Source organism: Oncorhynchus nerka, linkage group LG6, assembly GCF_034236695.1.
Source record: "Oncorhynchus nerka isolate Pitt River linkage group LG6, Oner_Uvic_2.0, whole genome shotgun sequence".
NCBI classification, from domain to species: domain Eukaryota; kingdom Metazoa; phylum Chordata; class Actinopteri; order Salmoniformes; family Salmonidae; genus Oncorhynchus; species Oncorhynchus nerka.
This window is the reverse complement of record NC_088401.1, coordinates 83,803,299-83,827,820: the sequence shown is the minus strand read 5'-3', so window position 1 is coordinate 83,827,820 and position 24,522 is coordinate 83,803,299. Positions and strand designations below refer to the sequence as shown.

Genomic DNA, 24,522 nt, shown 5'->3' with positions numbered 1-24,522 from the left:
ATAAACAGATTCCATATTGGCTGTCTAGTGTGATGCGTGGCCATATTGATGAAAAACAGATTCCATATTGGATATTCAGTGTGATGCGTGGCCATATTGATGAAAAACAGATTCCATATTGGCTGTCTAGTGTGATGCGTGGCCATATTGATGATAAACAGATTCCATATTGGATATTCAGTGTGATGAGTGGCCATATTGATGATAAACAGATTCCATATTGGATATTCAGTGTGATGCGTGGCCATATTGATGAAAAACAGATTCCATATTGGATATTCAGTGTGATGCGTGGCCATATTGATGAAAAACAGATTCCATATTGGCTGTCTAGTGTGATGCGTGGCCATATTGATGAAAAACAGATTCCATATTGGATATTCAGTGTGATGCGTGGCCATATTGATGAAAAACAGATTCCATATTGGCTGTCTAGTGTGATGCGTGGCCATATTGATGATAAACAGATTCCATATTGGATATTCAGTGTGATGCGTGGCCATATTGATGATAAACAGATTCCATATTGGATATTCAGTGTGATGAGTGGCCATATTGATGATAAACAGATTCCATATTGGCTGTCCAGTGTGATGCGTGGCCATATTGATGATAAACAGATTCCATATGGGATATTCAGTGTGATGTGTGGCCATATTGATGATAAACAGATTCCATATTGGATATTCAGTGTGATGCGTGGCCATATTGATGATAAACAGATTCCATATTGGATATTCAGTGTGATGCGTGGCCATATTGATGAAAAACAGATTCCATATTGGATATTCAGTGTGATGCGTGGCCATATTGATGATAAACAGATTCCATATTGGCTGTCTAGTGTGATGCGTGGCCATATTGATGATAAACAGATTCCATATTGGATATTCAGTGTGATGCGTGGCCATATTGATGAAAAACAGATTCCATATTGGATATTCAGTGTGATGCGTGGCCATATTGATGATAAACAGATTCCATATTGGCTGTCTAGTGTGATGCGTGGCCATATTGATGAAAAACAGATTCCATATTGGCTGTCTAGTGTGATGCGTGGCCATATTGATGAAAAACAGATTCCATATTGGATATTCAGTGTGATGCGTGGCCATATTGATGAAAAACAGATTCCATATTGGATATTCAGTGTGATGCGTGGCCATATTGATGAAAAACAGATTCCATATTGGATATTCAGTGTGATGCGTGGCCATATTGATGATAAACAGATTCCATATTGGCTGTCTAGTGTGATGAGTGGCCATATTGATGATAAACAGATTCCATATTGGCTGTCTAGTGTGATGCGTGGCCATATTGATGATAAACAGATTCCATATTGGCTGTCTAGTGTGATGCGTGGCCATATTGATGATAAACAGATTCCATATTGGATATTCAGTGTGATGCGTGGCCATATTGATGATAAACAGATTCCATATTGGCTGTCTAGTGTGATGCGTGGCCATATTGATGAAAAACAGATTCCATATTGGCTGTCTAGTGTGATGCGTGGCCATATTGATGAAAAACAGATTCCATATTGGATATTCAGTGTGATGCGTGGCCATATTGATGAAAAACAGATTCCATATTGGATATTCAGTGTGATGCGTGGCCATATTGATGAAAAACAGATTCCATATTGGATATTCAGTGTGATGCGTGGCCATATTGATGATAAACAGATTCCATATTGGCTGTCTAGTGTGATGCGTGGCCATATTGATGATAAACAGATTCCATATTGGCTGTCTAGTGTGATGCGTGGCCATATTGATGATAAACAGATTCCATATTGGCTGTCTAGTGTGATGCGTGGCCATATTGATGAAAAACAGATTCCATATTGGATATTCAGTGTGATGCGTGGCCATATTGATGAAAAACAGATTCCATATTGGCTGTCTAGTGTGATGCGTGGCCATATTGATGATAAACAGATTCCATATTGGATATTCAGTGTGATGCGTGGCCATATTGATGAAAAACAGATTCCATATTGGCTGTCTAGTGTGATGCGTGGCCATATTGATGAAAAACAGATTCCATATTGGATATTCAGTGTGATGCGTGGCCATATTGATGAAAAACAGATTCCATATTGGCTGTCTAGTGTGATGCGTGGCCATAATGATGATAAACAGATTCCATATTGGATATTCAGTGTGATGCGTGGCCATATTGATGATAAACAGATTCCATATTGGATATTCAGTGTGATGCGTGGCCATATTGATGAAAAACAGATTCCATATTGGATATTCAGTGTGATGCGTGGCCATATTGATGATAAACAGATTCCATATTGGATATTCAGTGTGATGAGTGGCCATATTGATGATAAACAGATTCCATATGGGATATTCAGTGTGATGCGTGGCCATATTGATGATAAACAGATTCCATATTGGATATTCAGTGTGCTGAGTGGCCATATTGATGATAAACAGATTCCATATTGGCTGTCCAGTGTGATGCGTGGCCATATTGATGATAAACAGATTCCATATTGGATATTCAGTGTGATGAGTGGCCATATTGATGATAAACAGATTCCATATTGGCTGTCCAGTGTGATGCGTGGCCATATTGATGATAAACAGATTCCATATTGGATATTCAGTGTGATGAGTGGCCATATTGATGATAAACAGATTCCATATGGGATATTCAGTGTGATGCGTGGCCATATTGATGATAAACAGATTCCATATTGGCTGTCTAGTGTGATGCGTGGCCATATTGATGATAAACAGATTCCATATTGGATATTCAGTGTGATGCGTGGCCATATTGATGAAAAACAGATTCCATATTGGATATTCAGTGTGATGCGTGGCCATATTGATGAAAAACAGATTCCATATTGGATATTCAGTGTGATGCGTGGCCATATTGATGATAAACAGATTCCATATTGGCTGTCTAGTGTGATGCGTGGCCATATTGATGAAAAACAGATTCCATATTGGATATTCAGTGTGATGCGTGGCCATATTGATGATAAACAGATTCCATATTGGATATTCAGTGTGATGCGTGGCCATATTGATGAAAAACAGATTCCATATTGGATATTCAGTGTGATGAGTGGCCATATTGATGAAAAACAGATTCCATATTGGATATTCAGTGTGATGCGTGGCCATATTGATGAAAAACAGATTCCATATTGGCTGTCTAGTGTGATGCGTGGCCATATTGATGATAAACAGATTCCATATGGGATCGAATGGTGGGCTTTTGCAAAGATGGGGCTTCATCTTGGGCGGGTTGGAGGGCAGGACTCTGCACTCTAGTTAGGAATATGTCTCCATATGCCATATACACCCACTGTAGTGGATACACCCACTGTAGGGGATACACCCACTGTAATAAATAAACCCACTGTAGGGGATACACCCACTGTAGGGGATACACCCACTGTAATGAATAAACCCACTGTAGGGGATACACCCACTGTAGGGGATACATCCACTGTAATGTATACACCCACTGTAGGGGATACACCCACTGTAGGGAATACACCCACTGTAGGGGATACACCCACTGTAGGGGATACACCCACTGTAGGGAATACACCCACTGTAGGGGATACACCCACTGTAATGTATACACCCACTGTAGTGGATACACCCACTGTAGGGGATACACCCACTGTAATAAATAAACCCACTGTAGGGGATACACCCACTGTAGGGGATACACCCACTGTAATGAATAAACCCACTGTAGGGGATACACCCACTGTAGGGGATACATCCACTGTAATGTATACACCCACTGTAGGGGATACACCCACTGTAGGGAATACACCCACTGTAGGGGATACACCCACTGTAGGGGATACACCCACTGTAGGGAATACACCCACTGTAGGGGATACACCCACTGTAATGTATACACCCACTGTAGTGGATACACCCACTGTAGGGGATACACCCACTGTAATGTATACACCCACTGTAGGGGATACACCCACTGTAGGGGATACACCCACTGTAATGGATACACCCACTGTAATGGATACACCCACTGTAATGGATACACCCACTGTAGGGGATACACCCACTGTAATGTATACACCCACTGTAGGGGATACACCCACTGTAGGGGATACACCCACTGTAATGGATACACCCACTGTAGGGGATACACGCACTGTAGGGGATACACCCACTGTAGGGGATACACCCACTGTAATGTATACACCCACTGTAATGGATACACCCACTGTAATGGATACACCCACTGTAGTGGATACACCCACTGTAGGGAATACACCCACTGTAGGGGATACACCCACTGTAATGGATACACCCACTGTAGGGGATACACCCACTGTAGTGGATACACCCACTGTAGTGGATACACCCACTGTAGTGGATACACCCTCTGTAGTGGATACACCCACTGTAGTGTATACACCCACTGTAGTGGATTTACCCACTGTAGGGGATACACCCACTAGTGGATACACCCACTGTAATGGATACACCCACTGTAGGGGATACACCCACTGTAGGGGATACACCCACTGTAGTGGATACACCCACTGTAATGTATACACCCACTGTAGTGGATACACCCACTGTAGGGGATACACCCCCTGTAATGTATACACCCACTGTAGGGGATACACCCACTGTAATGGATACACCCACTGTAGGGGATACACCCACTGTAGGGGATACACCCACTGTAGGGGATACACCCACTGTAGGGGATACACCCACTAGTGGATTCACCCACTGTAATGGATACACCCACTGTAGGGAATACACCCACTGTAGGGGATACACCCACTGTAATGGATACACTCACTGTAATGTATACACCCACTGTAGGGGATACACCCACTGTAGGGGATACACTCACTGTAATGGATACACCCACTGTAGGGGATACACCCACTGTAGGGGATACACCCACTGTAGGGGATACACCCACTGTAATGGATACACCCACACCCACTGTAATGGATACACCCACTGTAATGGATACACCCACTGTAGGGGATACACCCACTGTAGGGGATACACCCACTGTAGGGGATACAGACTCACCTTGTGCTCACTTGAACAGGAAGTTGGTGAGGCAGTCCTTGGGGACAAAATATGTCATCAATAGTGGGGGAAAAAAGGTTGATTCATGACATCAGGGATCTTCAGGTCGAAGTTCCTGACTTGGAATTCCGAGTTGGTTGACTGTTCAAAATGTATCTTCCAGGTCTGAGCTTATTTTGTCCGAGTTCCCAGTTGTCTTGAACTCCACTGAAGTATGAGATTTCCCAGTTTTTTTTATTTTTATGCAGCAGACGTGGCCAATGTATTCAAACTTTTCTGGCCCATGGTGTTGAATGTTTATCCTTTTTAAGCTTGGAAAAGAGACCCTTAAACCCAGACTTGGACCACACACCCACCATCACTGAATAGCAGGCTAGTGATTGCTTTGTAACGCTTAGTAGCTAACGCAGTTTATGCAGACTAATATGCAATTGACTGTCACAGACCCACATTAAAAGTATGTGATGGTGAGTTGAGAAGACAACCAGAAGTACTGTTAGAAGGTTTTTCAGTTGATTGTCATAGCCCCAAATATAAAAGTACATACTATTTTTCGCATGGTTGGGGTCGTGAGAATTTGCAAATATCAAAATAGGGTTGTGGGCCAAAAAAGGTTTGACCCCCATGAGGTTTGACCCCCCCATGAGGTATGACCCCCCCCCCCATGAGGTTTGACTCCCCCCCCATGAGGTTGGAACTTCCTGTTTACCTAGGGTGACGTCATCATGTAGACTAACGTCAGACCGTTAAGGGTGAGTGTACGGTTGTTGTTGTTTCTTTAGATTCAGACCACTAGAACGTACCAGTGAATCACTTACAGCCTTCTCAGTCACTGGTATTTTGCCTATCAACCCACACTGCACTGAGACATGCTTGATTTTGCAAAGCATTACTTAGTGGTAACATAATGAATTAAAGTCCATAAGAAAAAGACAGCAGCCAATCTCTCTGTAATGTAAAGTGTTGCCAGGGACTGGATTTGTGGTCAGAACTCATGGTGCCTAGCTGTTAACATGGCTTAGTTGCAATTAAGAACAAATGAACCCAGTAAGTCTGTCAAGATATTCATTTGTTCAGATGCTTTTATGTAAAGCAATTTACATTTGTACGAGCTAATGTCAGACAGAGAGACACCGACAAGCTCCGAGAAACAATTGACTCTGTACTGTAAACAGAGTCCTGAATAGGACAACTTGAAATAGAATTTTAGTTGGCTAAATGTAACCACATGACCACTACTGTAAACAGGGAAGGGGTTACTGTCATGACCTCTTCATGCAGACAAAAGTTCTGCATGTCGTCTTGTGTGAGACGTTATGAGGTCTGCAACAATGAAAAAGGGGAAGGACATTTTAGATTTGTGTGAATGACGCAAACTGTCTCTCTGAGTGTAAAAATGAAAAGCTCTGATTCATTGCATAATGCGCTGAGAGTTATTTTAAAGTCACACTCTGTGAGATGGTTACACCCCCCCCCCAAAAAAACAAAAACAAAGATCATGTTAGTTTTGAATGACATTTTTTGATTAAGATCAGTTGAAATCAGGGGGAGGCCATTTTGTTCCTCCCTTCCCAACCCTCCTTTCAGTACAGTAGCCTGACATACTGATGTTATGGGAACTGAAAATAATTCAGCTACTGTCACAGATGACCACCAACCTACCACCTCTGCTAGCCTACAACACTTCAGTTTACTGTCATCCTACCACTAGAGGAGGGTGGGGCGTCTCTGTTTTCCTCCAGTGTGTGAGTGACAGCTGTATCCTGTGTTTTCTGTAGCTCTGACAGAGCCCAGATCTCTAGCTCAGATAAGTACTATGGACAGGGGAGAAGAGGAGAGAGATGAAGACTATTGAATGGGAGAGAGATGTTTGTTCGTTTGTTGCAGGTGAAACAGGAACTACATTCAGGTTATTTAAAACAGACTAGTCACTGTAAAAAAACAAACTCCTCATGTTTAGTCAGGAGTTGACTATTAAAGATACTGTATCTAGTGATTGAACAAAACTCCCTGTTCCTCTTCATAATCTCAGTGTTCCCTTCAGATCTCTCCTCCTCTTCATAATCTCAGTGTTCCCTTCAGATCTCTCCTCTTCATAATCTCAGTGTTCCCTTCAGATCTCTCCTCCTCTGTTAATCTCAGTGTTCCCTTCAGATCTCTCCTCCTCTTCATAATCTCAGTGTCCCCTTCAGATCTCTCCTCCTCTTCATAATCTCAGTGTTCCCTTCAGATCTCTCCTCTTCATAATCTCAGTGTTCCCTTCAGATCTCTCCTCCTCTTCATAATCTCAGTGTCCCCTTCAGATCTCTCCTCCTCTTCATAATCTCAGTGTCCCCTTCAGATCTCTCCTCCTCTTCATAATCTCAGTGTCCCCTTCAGATCTCTCCTCCTCTTCATAATCTCAGTGTCCCCTTCAGATCTCTCAACTGTTAATCTCAGTGTCCCCTTCAGATCTCTCCTCTGTTAATCTCAGTGTTCCCTTCAGATCTCCCCGTTCCTCTTCATAATCTCAGTGTCCCCTTCAGATCTCTCCTCCTCTTCATAATCTGTGTTCCCTTCAGATCTCTCCTCCTCTTCATAATCTGTGTTCCCTTCAGATCTCTCCTCCTCTGTTAATCTCAGTGTTCCCTTCAGATCTCTCCTCCTCTTCATAATCTCAGTGTCCCCTTCAGATCTCTCCTCTGTTAATCTCAGTGTCCCCTTCAGATCTCTCAACTGTTAATCTCAGTGTCCCCTTCAGATCTCTCCTCTGTTAATCTCAGTGTCCCCTTCAGATCTCTCCTCCTCTGTTAATCTCAGTGTCCCCTTCAGATCTCTCATCCTCTGTTAATCTCAGTGTTCCCTTCAGATCTCTCCTCCTCTTCATAATCTCAGTGTTCCCTTCAGATCTCTCCTCCTCTTCATAATCTCAGTGTTCCCTTCAGATCTCCCCGTTCCTCTTCATAATCTGTGTCCCCTTCAGATCTCTCCTCCTCTTCATAATCTGTGTTCCCTTCAGATCTCTCCTCCTCTTCATAATCTGTGTTCCCTTCAGATCTCTCCTCCTCTGTTAATCTCAGTGTTCCCTTCAGATCTCTCCTCCTCTGTTAATCTCAGTGTTCCCTTCAGATCTCTCCTCCTCTTCATAATCTCAGTGTCCCCTTCAGATCTCTCCTCTGTTAATCTCAGTGTCCCCTTCAGATCTCTCAACTGTTAATCTCAGTGTCCCCTTCAGATCTCTCCTCTGTTAATCTCAGTGTCCCCTTCAGATCTCTCCTCCTCTGTTAATCTCAGTGTCCCCTTCAGATCTCTCCTCCTCTTCATAATCTCAGTGTTCCCTTCAGATCTCTCCTCCTCTTCATAATCTCAGTGTTCCCTTCAGATCTCTCCTCCTCTTCATAATATCAGTGTTCCCTTCAGATCTCCCCGTTCCTCTTCATAATCTCAGTGTCCCCTTCAGATCTCTCCTCCTCTTCATAATCTGTGTTCCCTTCAGATCTCTCCTCCTCTTCATAATCTGTGTTCCCTTCAGATCTCTCCTCCTCTTCATAATCTGTGTTCCCTTCAGATCTCTCCTCCTCTGTTAATCTCAGTGTTCCCTTCAGATCTCTCCTCCTCTTCATAATCTCAGTGTTCCCTTCAGATCTCTCCTCCTCTTCATAATCTCAGTGTTCCCTTCAGATCTCCCCGTTCCTCTTCATAATCTCAGTGTCCCCTTCAGATCTCTCCTCCTCTTCATAATCTGTGTTCCCTTCAGATCTCTCCTCCTCTTCATAATCTGTGTTCCCTTCAGATCTCTCCTCCTCTGTTAATCTGTGTCCCCTTCAGATCTCTCCTCCTCTGTTAATCTCAATGTTTCCTTCAGATCTCTCCTCCTCTGTTAATCAATTCAATTCAATTCAAGGGCTTTATTGGCATGGGAAACGTGTTAACATTGCCAAAGCAAGTGAGGTAGATAATATATAAAGTGAGTATATAAAGTGAAATAAACAATACAAAATTAACAGTAAACATTACACATACAGAAGTTTCAAAACAATAAAGACATTACAAATGTCATATTATATATATATACAGTGTTTTAACAATGTACAAATGGTAAAGGACACAAGATAAAATAAATATGGGTTGTATTTACAATGGTGTGTGTTCTTCACTGGTTGCCCTTTTCTCGTGGCAACAGGTCACAAATCTTGCTGCTGTGATGGCACACTGTGGAATTTCACCCAGTAGATATGGGAGTTTATCAAAATTGGATTTGTTTTCGAATTCTTTGTGGATCTGTGTAATCTGAGGGAAATATGTCTCTCTAATATGGTCATACATTGGGCAGGAGGTTAGGAAGTGCAGCTCAGTTTCCACCTCATTTTGTGGGCAGTGAGCACATAGCCTGTCTTCTCTTGAGAGCCATGTCTGCCTACGGCGGCCTTTCTCAATAGCAAGGCTATGCTCTTCTCAGTGTCCCCTTCAGATCTCTCCTCCTCTGTTAATCTCAGTGTTTCCTTCAAATCTCTCCTCCTCTGTTAATCTCAGTGATCAGCAGCTCTCACCTTCTCTCCTGCTGAAGGCGGCCAGTATGAGAATGTCCATTTACTGCTGAGTTGCTTCATCCACAACCCTCCCCCAGTCATCACTCCTTTGGCCTTGCATGGAGGGGACATGGAAGCAGTGTTGGGGAGTCGTGAACCACATGCAGTTCAACTAGTAGGTTATCTATATTTAGCAGTAGCTTGGTGGACGTTTAACTATATTTAGCCGTAGCTTGGTGGACGTTTAACTATATTTAGCAGTAGCTTGTGTAACCGGTGCTATACTGCACCACTGTAACTCTGCGTTGTGTGTGGTTGATTGAGACTATAGACGTGGGACTTTGGAGATCAGGTAGATTTAATTAAGCAGAATTCACTATCTGCATCCAAAAGAAAATAAAACATTTGTAGAGGACATATGTTCTGAGAATCGTCGCCTCTTTCTACAACAGATGCACAATAGGAGGGACTGGGATCATTCGAGGAGCTAGCCATCGTTCACACATACAATAGCCTGCTAATACCTTAGCTAGCTATTAACCACATGTGGAATTCAGAATGTTGATATCATCCTAAAAAGTACAATTACAAGTGTATCTTAACAATACCATCCACTTATGAGTAACCTCTAAATATACATCATTATTCATGAACAGAACACGCTGTGTATGACTTTGTACTTAAAATAATCAAACTTTTCTGAAGACAGTAAAAGCGTGCCTACCTCTCTCAGTGCATCAAAATGATGTGAGCACGAGCACCGCAGGACAAAAGGTAAGTACACACTCCCCTACTCCCAGGATGCAGGCATGCATAATAACAAATCACCACCACATATTAATATATGAACCTGGTGAAATTCACATAGTACTTTAACAACTGTTACACTTGGTGGTAGTTGAACTAAATTCGAACATAGGTAGTGTTTTCAGTAGTTCATTACTGTTTTACCATGTAGCGGTGCAGCTAACTACTGGAACTACACACTACTGTTTTACCATGTAGCTAACTACTGGAACTACACACTACTGTTTTACCATGTAGCTAACTACTGGAACTACACACTACTGTTTTACCATGTAGCGGTGCAGCTAACTACTGGAACTACACACTACTGTTTTACCATGTAGCGGTGCAGCTAACTACTGGAACTACACACTACTGTTTTACCATGTAGCTAACTACTGGAACTACACACTACTGTTTTACCATGTAGCTAACTACTGGAACTACACACTACTGTTTTACCATGTAGCGGTGCAGCTAACTACTGGAACTACACACTACTGTTTTACCATGTAGCGGTGCAGCTAACTACTGGAACTACACACTACTGTTTTACCATGTAGCTAACTACTGGAACTACACACTACTGTTTTACTATGTAGCGGTGCAGCTAACTACTGGAACTACACACTACTGTTTTACCGTGCAGCTAACTACTGGAACTACACACTACTGTTTTAGCATGTAGTGGTGTAGCTAACTACTGGAACTACACACTACTGTTTTACCATGTAGCTAACTACTGGAACTACACACTACTGTTTTACCATGTAGCGGTGTAGCTAACTACTGAAACTACACACTACTGTTTTACCATGTAGCAGTGTAGCTAACTACTGGAACTACACACTACTGTTGTACCATGTAGAGTACAGTCCGATGGCAGCCATACTCGTATCATTTACACATTACTGAGGCATGCCGTGCTGAGCCGAACTGTACTGGGCTGGCCTTGTTATCCATCCAGTCAGGTTTGGGTTGAGTCGGGTCTGCACAATAGTGTGAAAAGGGTGATCTCTCACCATTGAACAATAAGGAAGGAGAACTAGTCCTCAGCCTGTAGTAAGGGAGCAGGGGAATGGGAGCAGGGGAATGGGAGCAGGCAGCAGGGGAATGGGAGCAGGGAGCAGGGGAATGGGAGCAGGGGAATGGGAGCAGGGGAATGGGAGCAGGGGAATGGGAGCAGGCAGCAGGGGAATGGGAGCAGGGGAATGGGAGCAGGGGAATGGGAGCAGGGGAATGGGAGCAGGGGAATGGGAGCAGGGGAATGGGAGCAGGGGAATGGGAGCAGGCAGCAGGGGAATGGGAGGCAAGATCCTGAAAGAGGTCTATGAGTCACATCCTTCTCTTCCTCGGTCTCCACTCTGTAGGTTAACCTTTGCTTCCAGCCCACTGATACACACAGAGAACACACAGGGCTCTGGTTCTGTGCTGAGAACAGACCTGGTTTCAAATACTATTTGAAATCAATTAAATAAATACTTTGAGCATTTTCTCTAGCTTGATTCGAGAATCAGCTGGACAGAGTTTACAGTTTTGGGGACTGTTCTATTTGTCCATTTAGCTAGGCAATCTCAATCAAGCACATATTAATTAAGTATTTGAAAGATTGTAAATAGTATTTGAACCCAGGTCTGGTGCTGAGAGCAGGAGGGAGAGAGCGGAGGGATGGAAATGGGAGAGAGGATATTGTCCCTCCCATCCCACTTCCCACTGCAAAAGGTATTGTGATGAATTACCTGGCTGCCATGTAACCGCAACATGGCGGCTGTTATGGAACTGAATTCGCAACCTCACAGCATTATTAACCTAGATGTGTCTAACAATTTGACCAGATTACAAGGATTCAGATGAACTCCTTCCCCACATTAAACTACCAGGAAACAGGAAGTGTGACATACCAACGTAACAGCCAGGCCACAACTTCTGCTTAGGTTGCTGAATGCAAGTCATAACAGAGGAAGAGATGTGGCAAGATGAGCAATGAAGTGGGGAAATGATTGTGTACGTACAGTATGTTCAATGGCGTCCTCCTCCTTCTACACAAGGCCCAATGGCGTCCTCCTCCCTCTACACAAGGCCCAATGGCGTCCTCCTCCCTCTACACAAGGCCCAATGGCGTCCTCCTCCCTCTACACAAGGCCCAATGGCGTCCTCCTCCCTCTACACAAGGCCCAATGGCGTCCTCCTCCCCTCTACACAAGGCCCAATGGCGTCCTCCTCCCTCTACACAAGGCCCAATGGCGTCCTCCTCCCTCTACACAAGGCCCAATGGCGTCCTCCTCCCTCTACACAAGGCCCAATGGCGTCCTCCTCCCTCTACACAAGGCCCAATGGCGTCCTCCTCCCTCTACACAAGGCCCAATGGCGTCCTCCTCCCTCTACACAACCCACACTTTAGTTCAAAGATAGTTCCTACAGACATCTGTAGCTCTGTTGGAAGTCTTCACATTCTGTTCTGGTGCCCATAACTAATAAGAATCTTAATAAGAATCTGTCTTAATCTGTCCCAGGCCTCATAAATTACTATTTTCTATCCTAAACTCTGTTTGAATGTGTTATGTGCTGTGCTGTGTACCTCCCCCTCACAAGGCTGGCAAACTGCCCCAGTCAGCCTTGAGATTCTCTTTAGTTCTGACTAGGTTCCCAAGCTGAGTCACCCACAGGGACACACACTCCAAACCTGGGTTAAAATACTATTTTAAATAATTTGAAATACTTTATCTGTGCCCGGTTTGAGCTTGTTTAGCTTAATAAACCAATAGAATAGTCCCGTAACTGCAAACCCTACCCATTATGGTACTCCAGGCAGGCTAGAGCAAATGGTCAAGGCATTTGAACGATTTCAAATGGTATTTGAACCCAGGTCTAACACACACACCAGCCAGGGAAAAGTAGCCATTAAAAACGCATTCCAAGCTCTTTCAGGAAGTGTTTCTACCAAGGCTTTCAAAGAGCTGTGCACCCAAACCTGAAACTCAGTACAACCACCTGCAGCTAGGGAGGGGTATCCCTGGACACCGTTTGTTGTTTCTCCATTACTTTTATCATTTACATTATTGCATACATGTTGAATAAGAATACACTTTAAAATGGTGCCTTGTGGTCAACTAAATGGTACACACCTTCAATGAATTTTCATAATTCATTAAATAATTGCAGTTTTCACATGTTACCTTATTAGATTTTTCTCATGCTGTCTATTCATCTCTATTCATGCCATAACCCCCTTCTTCCTGGTCAGCTGGTGCCATAACCCCCTACTTCCTTCTCCCTGGTCAGCTGGTGCCATAACCCCCTACTTCCTTCTTCCTGGTCAGCTGGTGCCATAACCCCCTACTTCCTTCTTCCTGGTCAGCTGGTGCCATAACCCCCTACTTCCTTCTTCCTGGTCAGCTGGTGCCATAACCCCCTACTTCCTTCTTCCTGGTCAGCTGGTGCCATAACCCCCTACATCCTTCTCCCTGGTCTGCTGGTGCCATAACCCCCTACATCCTTCTCCCTGGTCTGCTGGTGCCATAACCCCCTACTTCCTTCTCCCTGGTCACCTGGTGCCATAACCCTCTACTTCCTTCTTCCTGGTCACCTGGTGCCATAACCCCCTACTTCCTTCTTCCTGGTCAGCTGGTGCCATAACCCCCTACTTCCTTCTTCCAGGTCATCTGGTGCCATAACCCCCTACTTCCTTCTCCCTGGTCAGCTGGTGCCATAACCCCCTACTTCCTTCTTCCTGGTCAGCTGGTGCCATAACCCCCTACATCCTTCTTCCTGGTCAGCTGGTGCCATAACCCCCTACTTCCTTCTTCCTGGTCAGCTGGTGCCATAACCCCCTACTTCCTTCTCCCTGGTCAGCTGGTGCCATAACCCCCTACTTCCTTCTTCCTGGTCATCTGGTGCCATAACCCCCTACTTCCTTCCCTGCCTGCTTTCTCTCCTCAGCCATGCTAACTTTACAAGCCCGTCCTAAAACTGAACAATCACGTGTCTGTGTGTTTAATGATATCAGACTTTGTTCCACATCTGTGATTTTAAGTGGCTGGCTGAAAGATGGCTGGTCACCTGCTGTGGAAAGGTCATGGTAATGTCATTTCAGTGGTCTTCCATTTCAGTGGTGATGCCATTTCAGTCCATTTCAGTGGTGATGCCATGTCAGTGGTCTTCCATTTCAGTGGTGATGCCATTTCAGTCCATTTCAGTGGTGATGCCATTTCAGTGGTGATGCCATGTCAGTGGTCTTCCATTTCAGTGGTGATGCCATTTCAGTCCATTTCAGTGGTGATGCCATTTCAGTCCATTTCAGTGGTGATGCCATTTCAGTCCATTTCAGTGGTGATGCCATTTCAGTCCATTTCAGTGGTGATGCCATTTCAGTGGTCTTCCATTTCAGTGGTGATTCCATTTCAGTGGTGATGCCATTTCAGTCCATTTCAGTGGTGATGCCATTTCAGTCCATTTCAGTGGTGATGCCACTGGAAGTTAACATGCTATCAATAGTAGTTCAGTTGAAATAATGACATGGTGTTTTGCGATGTAATAAACATGTTTAGTACATGTTTACAGTGTTACTCTGTGAGAATTTCACTGTGCCCGTTTACACACACTGTGTCCTGTGCATAGGACGAATAAACTTTGATTTGATTTGAATTATAGTAAGGGCATGTAGTGAATTAGTTATTTTGTCAGAACAATTGACCAGTTGGAACACTAACTCAACATGAACCAATTATATTGTTGTTCATTTCAGATGGAGAGGAGTCTCCCTGTGTAGGTCCATGATGGACATCGTCTTGACCACAGCAGCTGAAGGCCCCCTCCAAGCTCATGTATGTACGTTGTTATGGCAACGATGGATGGAAACACGGACGTTGAGACCCTGTTGGCTGCGATCCACCTGGAGCGATACCTGAAGACCTTCCGCCAGTCTGGCTTCCTCTTGGCCAGGGACCTCAGCCACCTAGACAATGGAGCTCTCATCCAGCTGGGTGTAACTGCCACCGGACACAGGAAGAGAATACTGAGACTGGTCCAGCACATTCAGAGGGCTACCAATCAGAATCAGTCGATTCCGGAGCCATTAGAGCCCTTATTGGACCGTTGTCAGTCTGAGTCTGACATTAATTCCACACCCATCCAATCAGGAGGGCCGAGGTCTGACCAAGGGGGCGGAACTGGGGCCGTTCCGTTTGAAGCGTTCCGGAATAGTTCTGTTCCGAACATTCCATCCATGTTGATGAAGTCCGGGTCAGAACAGCAGCAGTACAATGGGAATGTTGTCATAAAACCGGTTCCAAAACCTAGAACGGTATTCTACATACACAAAACAGAACCCGCCCGGTTTCTCTCCTGTCCCGCATCACTGACACCACCAGATCCCCTGGGTCTAACCCTAACCAGGAAACCTTCTCAGGAATCTCTCTGCTTCACCATATTGGAAGGTTTGGCTTCAGGAGAATTTAACACTGACACAGTGGTGGTGGGGCCTGCCCCTAACCCTGCCTCTAACCCTACACCTACCCCTGCCCTGAGACACAGCCTAAGCCTGAGAGAGAGGAGGCTGAGTAACTCCTCAGACTCTGGAGGTCCCCTGCCCCCTGTTCCCCCTCGGCTGAACCGAGGTACCCCTCCAGCCATGTTTAGTGGACCTACATCCACACCACCGTCATCTGGTGGAAGGACTGAACAAAACCAGGATCAGTGCATGACAACCCCACCTCCCTCATCCCCTTGTAACTATGACGACACTGGATTCCCCTCTTCGACCACTTCCCCTCCCGGCTCCCCGATGGAGATGGTCTCCAATGAGATCTACTGTGGCACTAAACCTGGCACGGCAGCTAGTAGTGGACGTATTCCCTGCAACGCTCCTCAAACACCACCACGGCCAGAGATCCACACCTCTCCTGAAAGAAATAGGTAGGTCAACGTCTGACTTTAACATCGTATACCTAATAAAGTAGGAATATAGGCCACCGTCGAGAGAGAGAGAGAGAGAGAGAGAGAGAGTATTGTTTTGTGTATCTAATGTTTTGTGTTGTGTGTCTGCAGCACTTTAAGTAACAACTCTTGTGAATCGTCCCACGGAGGTAAGTCTTACACATCACTTTCTGAAAGTAACCGTACAGATGGTTGAGTAAGACCTTATATCGATGTGTCATTCAGGCCTATAAATGACTCTTGACCTGTTTAAAAAATTTTTTTTTTTTTAAATCAAGATCATTAGAGTTTTGCATTGCTAAAACGTTTACTTTTTCGCTTACACTTGAACACACATTTTAAATGCTTTTATAACTGGTTATAATCATATATAAACCTTTTTTTAATAATAATATATTATATCAAGGCTTATAATCTTCCTCCACCACAGTCCCCATGGAGGACCCAGAGGAGGAGATCAGTCCTTACTGTGAAACGGTCTTCCAGACCAGACGACCACTGCAGCACTCTGAGGTGAGACTGGGACTCTGAGGATGTGTCACAAACGGCACACTATTCTCTATACACTGCTCTACGTTTTGACGCTTTCCAGGAAAACATCAAATGGTGTCTGAAAAGGGCCCAAGTAGTGCACTATATAGAGAATAGGGGGCCTTATAGAGAATAGGGGGCCATTTGGAAAAGGACCTGAGTCTGTTATCAGGTTACGAGAACCCATCAGGACCTGAGTCTGTTATCTGGTTACAATAACCCATCAGGACCTGAGTCTGTTATCTGGTTACAATAACCCATCAGGACCTGAGTCTGTTATCAGGTTACAATAACCCATCAGGACCTGAGTCTGTTATCAGGTTACAATAACCCATCAGGACCTGAGTCTGTTATCAGGTTACAAGAATAACCCATCAGGACCTGAGTCTGTTATCAGGTTACAAGAATAACCCATCAGGACCTGAGTCTGTTATCAGGTTACAAGAATAACCCATAAGGACCTGAGTCTGTTATCAGGTTACAAGAATAACCCATCAGGACCTGAGTCTGTTATCAGGTTACAAGAATAACCCATCAGGACCTGAGTCTGTTATCAGGTTACAAGAATAACCCATCAGGACCTGAGTCTGTTATCAGGTTACAAGAATAACCCATCAGGACCTGAGTCTGTTATCAGGTTACAAGAATAACCCATCAGGACCTGAGTCTGTTATCAGGTTACAAGAATAACCCATCAGGACCTGAGTCTGTTATCAGGTTACAAGAATAACCCACCAGGACCTGAGTCTGTTATCAGGTTACAAGAATAACCCACCAGGACCTGAGTCTGTTATCAGGTTACAAGAATAACCCACCAGGACCTGAGTCTGTTATCAGGTTACAAGAATAACCCATCAGGACCTGAGTCTGTTATCAGGTTACAAGAATAACCCATCAGGACCTGAGTCTGTTATCAGGTTACAAGAATAACCCATCAGGACCTGAGTCTGTTATCAGGTTACAAGAATAACCCATCAGGACCTGAGTCTGTTATCAGGTTACAAGAATAACCCATCAGGACCTGAGTCTGTTATCAGGTTACAAGAATAACCCATCAGGACCTGAGTCTGTTATCAGGTTACAAGAATAACCCATCAGGACCTGAGTCTGTTATCAGGTTACAAGAATAACCCATCAGGACCTGAGTCTGTTATCAGGGTGCAAGAACCCATCAGAGCTATATTGTGTTTAGTGTTTGTGGTCACTTTGGCTCTCCTGACATTGATTGGTCACTTTGGCTCTCCTGACATTGATTGGTCACTTACTTTGGCTCTCCTGACATTGATCAATGTGTTGTCCATGTTGTATTCTCAAAGGCGGAAAGGACCAACAGTGAAGGAAAGACCGGAATGACAAGAAAGGAGGAAGAGAAGCACAGAGAGGATCATGGGTAAGATTATTGTTTCTAGAGGAGTGGGTAATACTTCAGGCTTTCCAATTTAACATCTTCTCACACAACTCTGACTACAGCCATAGAGAGAAAATGGTCTACTGCAGATTTAAAATGTTCCATGTTCTCCCATCTTTTCAATCCAATGTTGGTACCTGCTATCAGACACCGTATTCTCACACTAGAGAAACTTAAAGCGGTTGGAGTCAAGGTTATTACAAATGCATCAATCAATTATGCAGACTGTCTTTACACTGCAGGACACCCAAACTCTCCTGGGCCCAAAGTCTGTCCCACGCCCTCCACAGTGAGTCCCAGGGCTACAGCACAGTAGGAGAGGCAGCACCACCCCCTCGCTGCCTCTCCTTACCCTCCAACCTGTACCCGTCGGAGCCAGATGAGGACCAGACGATATCCCCCTACGCCAGCTACACATCTCTCTCCGAGCAGACTGAACCCATCATCTGTGGCTGGCTGGATAAGCTATCACCACAAGGGTATGCCGGGTCCTGGTCCGGGTCCTGGTCTGGGCTGATGGTCCTATCCTCCTTTCCTCCCTCCGTCTTCTCCTCCCTTCTGAAGAACTGTCTCTGCCTCGTGTCTGTCCTCTCAAACCGGTGTGTCTCTCTTCTTTCGTACATTCGTTCTTTCTTTCTTTCTTCTCATTGTGTTTCTCCAGTCTGTGTTTCTCCAGTCTGTGTTTCTCTAGTCTGTGTTTCTCTAGTCTGTGTTTCTCTAGTCTGTGTTTCTCCAGTCTGTGTTTCTCCAGTCTGTGTTTCTCCAGTCTGTGTTTCTCCAGTCTGTGTTTCTCCAGTCTGTGTTTCTCCAGTCTGTGTTTCTCCAGTCTGTGTCTGTGTTTCTCCAGTCTGTGTCTGTGTTTCTCCAGTCTGTGTCTGTGTTTCTCCAGTCTGTGTTTCTCCAGTCTGTGTTTGTGTTTCTCCAGTCTGTGTTTCTCCAGTCTGTGTTTGTGTTTCTCCAGTCTGTGTTTCTCCAGTCTGGGTTTGTGTTTCTCCAGTCTGGGTTTGTGTTTCTCCAGTCTGTGTTTCTCCAGTCTGTGTTTGTGTTTCTCCAGTCTGTGTTTCTCCAGTCTGTGTTTCTCCAGTCTGTGTTTCTCCAGTCTGTGTTTCTCCAGTCTGGGTTTGTGTTTCTTCAGTCTGTGTTTCTCCAGTCTGTGTCTGTGTTTCTCCAGTCTGTGTTTGTGTTTCTTGCTAAACAGTTGATATACAGAGCCTTCAGAAATTATTCACGCCTCTTGACTTTTTCCACATTTTGTTGTTACAGCCTAAATTTAAAATGGATTTGATACCTAAATGTCAAAGTGGGATTATGTTTTTATAAATTTTTACTAGTTAATTAAAAATTAAAACCTGAAATGAGTCAATAAGTATTCAAACCCTTTGTTATGGCAAGCCTAAATAAGTTCAGGAGTAAAAATTTGCTTAACAAGTCCCATAATAAATTGCATGGACTTTACCATAACAGTGTTTAACATGGTTGTTGAATGACTACCTCATCTCTGTACCTCACACAAGTATCTGTAAGGTCCCTCAGTCGAGCAGTGAGTTTCAAACACAGATTCAACCACAACCAGGGAGGTTTTCCAATGCCTCGCAAAGAAGGACACCTATTGGTAGATGGGTAAACATTTAAAAGCACATTTTGAATATCCCTTTGAGCATGGTGAAGTTATTAATTACACTTTGGATGGAGTGTCAATACACCCAGAACCCTACAAAGATACAGGTTTCCTTCTTAATTAATTTGCCGGAGAGGAAGGAAACTGCTCAAGGATTTCACCATGAGGCCAATGGTGACTTTAAAACAGTTACAGAGTTTAATGGTTGTGATAGGATGGATCAACAACATTGTAGTTACTCCACAATACTAACCTAAATGACTGAGTGAAAAGAAGGAATCCTGTACTGCACTGGTTCTCAATCCTGGTCCTGTTTTTGCCCTAGCACTACACAGCTGATTCAAATGGTCAACTCGTCATTTTTTATTTTTTATTTTACCTTTATTTAACTTGGCAAGTCAGTTAAGAACAAATTCTTATTTTCAATGACGGTCTAGGAACAGTGGGTTAACTGCCTGTTCAGGGGCAGAACGACAGATTTGTATCATGTCAGCTCGGGGATTTGAACTTGCTAGTCCAACGCTCTAACCACTTGGCTACCCTGCCGCCCCAATTATATCAATCATGAGGCTTTCATTTGAATCATGTTTGTAGTTCTAGAGCCAAAATTAAAATGTGCACCCCTTTGGGTGCCCAGGGCCAGGATTGAGAACCATTGCTGTACAGAATAAAACTATTCCAAAACATGCATCCTGTTTTGCAATAAGCCACTAAAGTAAAAAATGTGGCAAAGAAATAAACTTTTTGTCCTGAATACAAAGTTGTTATGTTTGGGGAAAATCCAACACAACATATCACTGAGTACCACACTTCACATTTTCAAGCATGGTGGTGGCTGCATCATGTTATGGGTATAATTGTCATCGGCAAGGACTAGGGAGTTTTCTTTTAGGATACAAATAAACGTAACTGAGCTAAGCACAGGCAAAATCCTGAATGTTCCTGAGTGGCCTAAATACAGTTTTGAATTAAATCGGCTTAAATCTATGTCAAGACTTGAACATGGCTGTCTAGCAATAATCAACAAACAACTTGACAGAGATTGAAGATTTTTAAAAAACTGTACAATCCAGGTGTGCAAAGCTCTTAGAGACTTACTCAGAAAGACTCACGGCTGTAGTCACTGCTAAAGGTGCTTCTGCAAAGTATTGAATCAGGGGTGTAAATACTTATGTAAATGACCTGTATTTCTTAAAACATGTTTTCACTTTGTCATTATGGGGTATTGTGTGTAGATGGGTGATACGTGTTTTTATTTTTAATCCATTTGAAATGCAGGCTGTAACACAACAAAATGTGGAATAAGTTAAGGGGTATGAATACTTTCTGCCTCATGTCTGTCCTCTCAACCCTGTCTCTTCCTTCTTCCCACTGGTTCTCCAGTCTGTGTTGGTGTTTCTTGTTAAATGCTAATCAGTTCCTATAGGTCAACAGCTCTGCTTTGCTCTTGAAATGTCAGATTTCTTTTCTCCTTTTATTAAATCAGTGGTATGAGAATCTAATCATTGTTATATTTGGCATTCTAGGAACTATGTATTCCAGAAACGCTATGTGAAGTTTGATGGCAAAAATCTGCTGTACTTCGGCAGTGAAAAGGTAGGCTCCTATTTCCTGAATGACGGAATGTACAGCATATTGATTGAGAGAACCAGAATTGTTCATCATGTGGCTCTTTACTATTGTCTCCAAGGACCCGTACCCCAAAGGAGTGATTCCTCTGGCTGCCATACAGATGGCCCGCATGGCCAAAGACAATAAATTTGAGATAGTGACAAGTCACAGGACATTTGTCTTCCGGGCTGATAACGAAGGTAAACAAAAAGTACCTTAACAACAGCAATTCAAATCTCGCACACAAGCAACTACAGATGTCAGTTGTCCCACTTCTCTACACTTCTCCCAAAGTGTGTTCTTGCAAATTCCCCGTCATTATTTTCAAAGCATTGGATATGTGTTGTTAAATCCAAGTGTGCAAGTGCATATTTTTAGGAGAATGGTGTAGGATCGGGACACAGCTATAGAGGAGTCCTCAGGGCATACAAGCAGAAACCAACCATGTGACAACCTCTATGTTGGACAAAGGTTGACCTCAGTGAGACAAGATTGTTTCAGTTACTGTCATAAACTCCTAGTAGAAACATCTTGTTTAGGACTTTATTTTAGGCTACTGATTCCTCTGGTATTTACCTATTTGGAAATCTGTTGGTATCAATAGATAGTTTCTGATACAATTGGTAACTGACTGGTACAGAAGGGTAGTTGGTTTGAATCTACACGACGCAAACAATAAATTCACATATTTTTCTTGTGTGTTTACCATATACTTTCATAGTAAATACCTGGTATTTTTTTGTACTATAAAATAGTTAGTATTACCACTATCTTTCTACCTGTCCCCTCTCAGTGCAGAGACATCAGTGGTGCAGTACCCTACAGGGGAGGGTGAAGGAACAGCTTGTGTTCGGGCGCCCTCACTTCGGTCCTGGCAGCCACTGTCAGAGGAGTGGTCCTCTGGAGCTCAAAGGGACCAAGTCAAAAGTCTACGTGGCCATCAACACAGAGCAGGTCTGGCTGTACAAGAATGAGCAGTGTTTTAGGACTGGGATTGGAATCACGCTGATCGAGGCCAGAGGAGCTACGATCAGAGGTGGCAAAGGAAAGAGCTTTGACCTCATCACACCTTACAAAACATTCAGGTTCGTGTTTACCGACGTGGCAATAACACACATTTCTCTAGTTTTAGCAACAATAAAGTCTGTTCATCATGGACTTCCTACACTGCTGTTTCTGAAAAAAAATGAAAAAAAAATATTGATTGATTGTCCCTGTAGTTTCACAGCTGAGTCTGAGCGGGATAAGAGGGACTGGATGGAGGCTGTACAGGAGTCCATAGCAGAGACCCTGTCTGACTACGAGGTGGCTGAGAAGATCTGGTCCAACAGGTTCAATAAGCTCTGTGCTGACTGCCAAGCAGTCAACCCTGACTGGGCCTCCATTAACCTCTGTGTCGTCATCTGTAAGAACTGTGCAGGTGAGACAGTGTTTCCCCTACTATTGTATAGGTGGGGCGGGCTCCCCCTCCCTAGCTCTGTTGCCCCCCCCCCCCTGCCTAAAAGAGTGGGGTTGCAGTTTGATGCCTGAGGGCCTAGTTGGGTGTTGCTTTGGGGGACTTAGCGTCCCGCCTGGTGAGTGTGACTGATGAGATAGCATTGGCAGCTGTTGGCCAGGTGTCTTAGTTATCAGCCCATTGTCATGAGCCACACCAGTTTAATTCTCACCTGTGTTGTTTTAGCACACCTGTGTTGTTTTAGCACACCTGTGTTGTTGTAGCACACCTGTGTTGTTTTAGCACACCTGTGGTGTTTTAGCACACCTGTGTTGTTTTAGCACACCTGTGTTGTTTTAGCACACCTGTGTTGTTGTAGCACACCTGTGGTGTTGTAGCACACCTGTGTTGTTTTAGCACACCTGTGGTGTTGTAGCACACCTGTGGTGTTGTAGCACACCTGTGGTGTTTTAGCACACCTGTGGTGTTTTAGCACACCTGTGTTGTTTTAGCACACCTGTGTTGTTGTAGCACACCTGTGGTGTTGTAGCACACCTGTGTTGTTGTAGCACACCTGTGTTGTTTTAGCACACCTGTGGTGTTTTAGCACACCTGTGGTGTTGTAGCACACCTGTGGTGTTTTAGCACACCTGTGTTGTTTTAGCACACCTGTGGTGTTGTAGCACACCTGTGTTGTTTTAGCACACCTGTGGTGTTGTAGCACACCTGTGGTGTTGTAGCACACCTGTGCCAGGTGACGTGCTATGTTGCTCTAGAAGTGTTTCCAAATACAAACATCATGTCCCTCTCTCGTGGTTCTCTCTAGCGAGGCAGCGCCTTGAGTGTCCTGTTACCAACACAATACCACCGTCTCGTACCAGGAGAGTGATTATGGAGGTCTTTTGTCCCTTTTCCCCTGCAGGTCAACACAGAGGTCTGGGGACTATGGTGTCTAAAGTACAGAGCCTGAAACTGGACACCAGCGTGTGGAGCAACGAGATCGTCCAGGTGAGAGGAAAGGGAACGGTTCTTCAGGGAAGGGGGTGGGAAAGAATCAGGGGGAAATGCTCGTGTTTATTTTAGTCAAGCGGCAAAATATTTTCCAGGATACTGAAATGAGTTTGTTTTGTTGTGTATCAGGTACTTCTCGCCACTTTTACCTCCAAAAGAATCCATTATATTGGAACAGTTTAAATATATTTTGTACGTTTTTAAGTTGAAAGTCAGATGATAGACTGTGAATATACTAAAACCCTCATGACTTCCCTTTTTATTCTGTGTTTGTGTTCGTCAGCTCTTCATAATGTTGGGGAACGACCGAGCCAATGAGTTCTGGGCGGCCAGGTTATCTCCAGCCGACGGGTTAGACTGTGACGCCACACCGGACCAGCGGAAGGAGTTTATCATCCATAAGTACCGTGAGGGGCGCTACCGACACCCCCACCCCAACTTCAACACACAGGAGGAGCTGCTCAAGGTACAGGAACACCATTGTTTAGCTGTCAGATGTATAGCTGCTATAAGAGGATTCAAAGGACGTGTGTTGCGGGCTCCCGAGTGGCACGGCGGTCTAAGGCACTGCATCTCAATGCAAGAGGCGTCACTACAGTCCCTGGTTT

General features: G+C 44.2%; 1 protein-coding gene across 1 annotated transcript in view; it reads left to right on the top strand.

Annotated features, from left to right (window-relative positions):
• The window catches only part of LOC115124096 (arf-GAP with Rho-GAP domain, ANK repeat and PH domain-containing protein 3-like), a 56,329-nt gene that overhangs the window by 12,179 nt on the left and 19,628 nt on the right, over nt 1–24,522 (top strand). Inside the window, exons 2-12 of the mRNA XM_065019962.1 lie at nt 15,111–16,279; nt 16,412–16,449; nt 16,731–16,813; nt 18,148–18,221; nt 18,482–18,718; nt 21,384–21,453; nt 21,548–21,668; nt 22,262–22,553; nt 22,689–22,888; nt 23,826–23,911; nt 24,198–24,380. Of these exons, the coding sequence (XP_064876034.1) occupies nt 15,192–16,279; nt 16,412–16,449; nt 16,731–16,813; nt 18,148–18,221; nt 18,482–18,718; nt 21,384–21,453; nt 21,548–21,668; nt 22,262–22,553; nt 22,689–22,888; nt 23,826–23,911; nt 24,198–24,380 (2,472 nt within the window). The 5' untranslated portion in view covers nt 15,111–15,191. The remainder of the gene's footprint in view (nt 1–15,110; nt 16,280–16,411; nt 16,450–16,730; nt 16,814–18,147; nt 18,222–18,481; nt 18,719–21,383; nt 21,454–21,547; nt 21,669–22,261; nt 22,554–22,688; nt 22,889–23,825; nt 23,912–24,197; nt 24,381–24,522) is intronic.